A 7,782-nucleotide genomic window follows, 5' to 3' on the forward strand; every position below is an offset into this window, starting at 1 on the left:
AATGTTTTCAAAATATACAACAGTTCAACCCTTTGTGTTAAGCTAACTACTTTAAATTTATTTTTCTTTCTCCCAATGTCTTGTTGGGTTTATTTACTGTATCGTTTTATTTGTGTTCGGCCAAGCGTGAAACTATTCAGGGGCTTTCTGTAGTTTACACTGTAACTCAGGTTGCTCCATTTTCCTTTCTGCCACAGCCCATTGTCGTTCTTTCCTCAAGTTCACACGAAGGCTGCATTCACAAACCTCAGAAACAAAACCGTTAACGTAATAAACGTGGAGGGACAGGTTTATACTGTCGTTTAATTCCGTTTTATCTTCTTATTAGTAACCGAATACGATTATAATCACAACGTGTCTTTGTATATTTTAGTTGTCTATCTACGAAAATATATTTGACATCACAACGTAAACGATAACAGTGAGTAGTAGAATATTTATAAAATACGAGTGAGCATGAACGCAGCATCCTCTGTCCGACGTTGTGGAAGCAACAAGCTCGACCGGACCAAACGTTCTCTGCTGCAGTGGTACAGTACCTACTTTTTACGGGAATACACCTACAAAACGACACTATCGGTGCCCTATTTTTTTACAGTCCGGTAAGTATGTGCCGCTCACGATTTGAAAAACATAAAAATGTTGCTAAATTGTGATTTAACTTTGTCCTGTCCTCGGCATCAACCACGCAGGTGAAGGGGGTGTCATTTGTTGTAGGATGCTTGAGGTTGTTTCACGCGACCTGGGGAAAACAGTAGATTGTGGAAAGTTTTTGTTAAACCAAAATGGTGGTCAACATTGTATATGGTCATTGAATTACAGTGTCACCGGTCAAAGTCTAACATTTTCACAGCAGGATATAGTAGGCATAGTAGGAAACTGTGATAGTGGACACGTTGCTTAGTTTACGGGTCCGGACCGGATAACACCACCGTAAAAAAGTTATTCGTCAGTTAAGAAGCTTTTGCCTGTCAATACTGGGTAAACGCAGCATTCAGTAATGATATATAAAAACAATACATTATTTTTATGTAATAAAAATAACATTTCTGGATGTAAAACTGTTGTGAACTTGTGGCAATATTTTGTCTTGCGCATTAATACTTCAGTTAGTGCTGAGGTTTCACCAGGTGTTAACGGATTGGATTGGGCGTGGCCTACGTATGGCGCTACCAATGTTTGAAGGTCTGTCTAATTGTTAAGGTAATTAACCGCAGACGCCGCACTTTGGACAAATTTCAAGACGTTTGTATTTTTTTTGCTTTTTATTCAAATAACATAGCCAAAAAGAAGGGAGAAATAGTATTGAGTGAGAAAATACAAAAAACTAGGAGTGAGTTAAGCAATATTGGTAGCCATAAGTTAACAAAATGTGTTAGCCTGGCTATTGTTAGCTAAAAGCATGGGTACCAATAAGTTTAGTCAAAAATAGCAATAGTGTAAGTCAGCAAAAAGGAACAATTATATAGAAATTATATTCAAAAGTATATTTGTTAATTTTTATTTTTTGGAGAACATTTAATACAATTGTCCTACAAATATTGCAAATCCCCAATAAAGCCAACGATAAAAACATCATATTCATACACTAATGACAGTCAATTGTGTAAAGTAAATGTTAGTAAGGATGTTTTTCATTTGTGTAAAGTGATAAATATCAGGTTTGTATTACAGAGTATGACAGTGGTCAGGTCGTGGAAGAAGCACTTAATAAGAAAATTTAAATAAAATAAATTCATCCAGTCAAAAGTAGTAAAGACAAATTATATTAAATTTGCTGTAAATCTCCTGGTCATGTAGTGGAGTCTCTGGCCTATGAACACAATACCTGTGCGAATTCCTTTGGCGCTTGTATCCACAGTGCTGATCGATGTCGTGGAGATAAGTGGCTCTCACTTCACTGGCCTCTTATTTACAGAACTGTAACTGTGTACTCTGTTAATAACTCACAGGTTTATGGTCTGCTCAGTCACATGAAAAATTTATAGATGTGGTTTCGGGATAGATGGAGGTGCTGATGTTGATGTTGTTGTATGTGCACTTATGACATTCCATAAAATAAACAGCATCAGTCTGAGTTGTCATCCAGTCTGATAGTCTTTCTATTTTTTTAGTTAAATTTGACATTTTTTTTATGTTGTGGTGGCACTGTTTTTGCGTTCAAATTTACTGTGTTTTGTTTTTACTTTGGTAAACTTTTCAACCACTGAATTACCACTTAATTAATCACTTAATACTGATTATTAGAATATTTTATAATTAACATTATAAACATATTGGTACTAGTAGATCATGAGCAATTAAAAAAAAACATAATTCTGTAGTGTATAGTAGTGACCATAAACTGTAAGATCTAAATCATATTGCGTGATACAGCTACATGCATTTATTAAGTACCCCAACACATAATGCATATGCTGTAACTAAGTTCGGCTTACATAAGTAAATATACTGTATATATATGATGTTTTCAATGTGGGTCAATCACTTTAGCCTGGTCATTTGCTCCCAAGCAAATAAAAATGTGGACACCCCCCTCTAATGTGACCATTTTGGATTATTTGTTCCACTGTTGCACTAAAGTTAATGTTTATTTCCATAGAGAATTGAGTCATTTGAGAACATCATTTTATTGAAATAATTATTTGTGACTTTCCCAGCATACATTGCCTTACCAAATAAGGCACTAAGTTGTTTGATTGTCCTGGTCTGTTGACCATGTGTTTCCACATTATGGTTGTCATGTCCAAGAAAGAAAAGTTTGTATCTTTGTCATCCAAGCACACAGCTAAATGTGTCCAGATGATTGTGTTCTTTAAAAAGGTGTGCTTCACCAACCATGACGGGCCCTTTCCAAAAAGACAGATTCTTCGTTTTTATTTTATTTTTTTCTACAGACTTCCAGTCTTTGCTGTCTTTCTCCAAACCTCCTCACTGAACTTTGATAACAACAGAAAGAATGTATCCTCAGACCAAAGACTGTAACAACCTGTTCCTCCCTGACAGATGTGGGCCTGCATATTTGACAGCAGCAGACCCAGAATGGCATTTTAAATGTATTCATGCCAGTGCTTCACTCTGTGGGTGTACAAGTCAAACCATCCATCCAAGAGCATACAATAGACAATAGTCTATGTGTGAGGGGAGGATTTAAATTGGTGTTTTTTTTTTGGTAAATAATTACCTCCTGTTTTTATGCTGCTTATACTTAAATATTTTCTGTTTCATTCATAGTTTTTTAAAAAAAACTGTTGACTCATCTTGTGAATAGACGTTCAACACAAGTAAGCTAAACTTTACATTCACTTTACACTAAAAATTGACCTACTTTTTTGTTACCTTTTTAGCACTGAATTCAAAGGAAGATGTCAGTGGAATATAAAGATGACCAGGAGGACTGGCTGACTGTGTGTCTGAAGTACCTTCTGTTTGTGTTCAACTTTCTCTTTTGGGTAAGTGGCCAGACAACCTAGGTTGTGCAATGGTATGAGGGTAAGTCAAGCAGTTCCAAGAAATATGTACAGTAAGTCTAAAATGCAAATTCTAACCAAAGCTGTTAAAATTATTGAAAATTTGGAACAGGGTTTGTTCTAGCTTTCTGATGTCTTTTGAAAAATCTGACTTCACGACTACAGTCCAGTTGGAGAGACATTGGTGAATGAAGGACAGTCCTGGTTATGAAAAGGCTGAGCTGGGTACTTGGCCCAAAGAGAGCCATAGATTATTCAGGGCTCTTCAGTGTGCAGCAGGGAACAGTGAATCACATCTGCTCTCTGGCACTGCACTTTATTATACTGCAGTCTGTATTTAATGTCATTTCAAAACATGATACAGAGTCTAAAAAGAAATGATGTGTAAAAAGATAAAACTAAAACTGAGGGTAAACCTCTGTCATCCTAAAACTACAGAATAAATGATATCCTTCTATAAAGTTTCCATTTCATGTCCAAGTTTCCTTTTCACATTGGTCTTGTGGCAGTACATTTTTGTCATCTCCCACAGGGCCCTTGTGTCCTAGTGACGCTTCCTTCATTTGGCATGTGTTGAGCTGAATAGAAAGCCCATGATTTTGACGAAAAGGCTTAGATTTAGTGGAAAGACAGTGAAGCATTTCCTGTCTCTCCCTTCTAGTCTTGGGCTGTTATCCAGAAAGAATGTCTTCATGACCTGGCTTGACCTCTGAAGACAAACTGCTACTATAGCTGTGTGTTTTTCACATGAACAACTCTCTATAGCACTGTGTTTTTCCAATTTCCTCACTTCTTTTTCTACTGTTATTTGTTTTTTTTTCTCAAATTTTTTTCAGTTAATGAGTCATTTAAAATTAAGCATTTTCTTGTCAGTTCACAACCTAAAAGCTTTGTCTTTCAGCTTTTTGTTATGATGTCATTGTCATAGTTTTTGTTTGCTGCCTCCAGATCAGTTTGAAAGCATCTGTTTTTCTCCTTGACTACCCATACCCATTCTCCATCTGCATGTCTCTTCCAGGTGGGTGGAGCTGCAGTTCTGGGCGTTGGAGTGTGGACACTGGTGGAGAAGAGCGACTACTTGAGTCTCTTGGCTTCCAGCACTTTTGCTGTGTCTGCATATATCCTTATCCTGGCCGGCAGCCTGGTGGTAGTCACTGGATTCCTGGGCTGTTGTGCTGTCATCCGGGAACAGAGGAGCTGTTTGTCAACGGTGAGAGAAAACAACAGGAGAGAAGAATGTGAATTTTTAATAAATACATTAGAGTGAACCAGGTTTTGAGACTGTGGCACCAAAGCATCTAAGACTAGACTAGAAGTGTCATTCCATAACATAAGAACAGCTATGGAGTGTTATCTTGACCAGTGGTATGTGTCACAAACGACGTGTGATGCACCATTAACACAACTATTCTTTAAATGACTTAAAGTTCATATTTCTCTAGGGCCCATTCTTTATACTCCGCCCTCCCGTTACAGGAACATGGCCTGATGGGGATAAACAATTGGGCAGGAAGTTGGCTCCAAGACTATATATAGTAATCTTGATGGATGGGGAACTGTGGGAGACAGCAGGCTTTCAGGAGTTGTCTTGAGAAATTGTGTCCAGAGCTTTTTGTTTGAATATAAACAGTATCGATGTTCCATTTACAGATTAGATTTGGAGGATGAATGATTGATGTCAACGTTGGGTCTGTGTGTGTAGCTGGCATTGTGTGCGGATGGCAGACAACAAGACTGGTGGAGATGGGGCTTCACAGATCCTGTTTTTGCTACACTTAGCCCAGAGTGGAGGCAAGGTCTCTGGTGTATATTACAGTTATTCCAGAGTAATGCAGTGTATGCTCAGCTACATTTTGGATCAACAAACCGGGAACCCTGATGTAGATATTATCTAATGCACTGTCGCTCATCTTGTCAGCTCTGCTTAAAGAGAAACTGAATAAAGAGTATCTTTGAACATCCTGCACAGCTGCTGAGTATCGAGGGAGGCTGAATATAATGCACTGAAGACAAAAACTGGGTAAATCGAGTCGATGGGAAAATTGGGAGTAATGTCTAAATTGAAATATACTGTTGCCGTTCATGCCCCGGCTGCTCATGACATTTGTAAATTGCAGTGTAAAACCTTAGTTTTGCCCCATCAATCATTTAACACCGTAACTGCACCTGTGACTTTTATTGCCAGAACCGGCACATTGTTCCAAAACAACAAGTACCTAGAATAAGGGTCACCAACTATATTTGTCAGAAGGCCGATGTCGATGGGCCAGATTTGGCTCGCAGACCACCAGTTGATGAGCACTGACCTAGAATCTAAGTCTTTTTCCATAAAACCTACTGATAAATATTTTGCAGCCTGAAATTTGGTCTAAACAAGAGCTGCCCTGATTTTTTTAATGTTGATTAAGTATTAATCTGGTTTGGAATTTTTTAAGGTGGAAAATATTAAGCAATTTGTTGAACATCTCCCAGTCTGACTGTTAACAGCATAGGTTCATGCATAACTTGTGCTAATTCTCACTCACTGCTGAAGTCTAAGCAACTCAGATCAGGCAGCGTCCCTGTTCGAAACAGTAACTGTCACAACTGTCAGTGTAGAAGAGAGTGTTTGCTTTAGTGTCGTAAAGTTAATCCACTGATACCCTTGTCCCGCCCTCCCTGTGCAGCTGTCTGTTTGTCATTGTGCAGCGTAGGTAGTAGCATCTGTCAGTGTAATCAACTGGAGTGAAGCAGCAATGGCTCTGCTGTCACAGTGTCCCACTCTGGAACAGACAGACAGGCCGCTCTAATTAGTTATATTTGTATGTGTTTGAATGTGTAGCATGGTGTGTGTCTGTGTGTGTTGTGGTTCAGCTACTGTACATGTGTAAGGGACTCTCTGTTCAAAAATTAAATTGTTGTGGGGACACTTTGTGCTTCTGGGGACATTTGTAGGTCCCCAAAGAGTGAGAGGGAATTCTTAGGTTCAAAGTTCAGTTTGAAGAATTAGAATAATAATATGAGTTAAGCAGATTCATTATGTGTTATGTTAACAAAATAGAAACATCTATGTGTGTGGGATGCACTGGGTCTGATGCTGTAATCCTGTAATTTGTCCAGTACAAACTCACCAAAGCTGGATAATCACTGAGGAGGAAGCTGTAAATATGAAAATTACTAACAGTGATGTATACGCTGCCAAATTGTTGATAATTAGCTAATTAAATTTACCCTGATATGTCTTAGTATTTGAAGAGCCATGTTTTTATGAAAAACCACAAAGCGTGTTTGTTCCCTTGGTTAATTAATTTAATCAAGTGATGTCTGTGACGGCTCCACAAAGTGTTGGGAGCCGGTTTTAAGGATGGAGACTGACTCCACAGTCTGTCACAGTCTTCTGGCCGCCTGTCTTTCTGCAGCTCAGCCATCTGTGTTACAAAGTGACAGATGCAGCACAATGACAGTTGATGGGGGTTTTAATTGAGCAGTCACATGGGTGTACACCACCACCTCAGACGAGTCTGCACCGATGACAAACTGTGCCAAAGTCAAGTGTCTGGTTTATAATTTGGTTGGTTTTCTAATTGTCTCTGTGTGTCCTTGTCTTTTCTCCACAGTATTTCTTCTGCCTGCTCTTTATCTTCCTGATTGAACTGGTGGCTGGAGTTCTTGCCTACGTGTACTACCAGAAGGTGAGTGAGTGATGCCTTCTCATTAGTTGAGTGGAGTCCACTTGAAAATAAAAGTCAGTCAATCAAACATTCATTTTCTGTATTTAGACTGTTGGTTAGAAATGATTAAAGGTGGGTTTTGTTTTTACCTTTTGGGGCCCAAGATTTATTTATTAAATACTGGACAATAGATTTATGTAATTGACATTGTTTAATTATAAAACCAAAAAATAACACATTTTTTTATCCAGTTCAAAAAAGATTGATATGCAGCAGCAAGCTTGTAAATGTACCTTAACTGTGTTTAAATTTGACCTGAGATAAAGTTTGTGGAAATTCCAGTTTCAGCCTGTTTGTTCTGACTCAGTGGTTTTTCTATTGTTCACCTCCTTTGTCGTGTTAACCCACACTGTGTGAAAAGGTTTCCATTCGGCTTTTGTTCCATATCCAAAGACCTGGGTGGTGAATCATGAACTGAGCACAGATCATCTTTTACCTTCCTTTTTTTTATTATTCCCCCTTCTTTTGTTGTCCCTGTGGGTCGTCACAGTTCGCCACCTGCACTGATTGTGTGCAGTGCTGGAGTTTATCTAACCAAAATCGGAAGATGTCGTTTTCTTACAAAAGCCTGTCAGTCAAGGTGGATGTAATCTTTACATGAG

At 38.4% G+C, this 7,782-nt stretch overlaps 1 protein-coding gene across 3 annotated transcripts in view; it reads left to right on the top strand.

Annotated features, from left to right (window-relative positions):
* The first annotated feature begins 285 nt into the window (after nucleotides 1–285).
* Nucleotides 286–7,782, top strand: part of tspan11 (tetraspanin 11) — a 94,866-nt gene continuing 87,369 nt past the window's right edge. The window contains exons 1-4 of one of the 3 annotated variants that reach the window (XM_008315665.3): nucleotides 286–602; nucleotides 3,348–3,452; nucleotides 4,489–4,680; nucleotides 7,067–7,141. In XM_008315665.3, the coding sequence (XP_008313887.3) occupies nucleotides 3,366–3,452; nucleotides 4,489–4,680; nucleotides 7,067–7,141 (354 nt within the window). In that variant the 5' untranslated portion in view covers nucleotides 286–602; nucleotides 3,348–3,365. The remainder of the gene's footprint in view (nucleotides 603–3,347; nucleotides 3,453–4,488; nucleotides 4,681–7,066; nucleotides 7,142–7,782) is intronic. The other 2 variants (XM_025057394.1, XM_008315666.3) reach the window with 2 other exon arrangements.

This window comes from Cynoglossus semilaevis, chromosome 8 (genome assembly GCF_000523025.1).
Source record: "Cynoglossus semilaevis isolate Cse_v1.0 chromosome 8, Cse_v1.0, whole genome shotgun sequence".
In the NCBI taxonomy this organism is placed as follows: Eukaryota; Metazoa; Chordata; class Actinopteri; order Pleuronectiformes; family Cynoglossidae; genus Cynoglossus; species Cynoglossus semilaevis.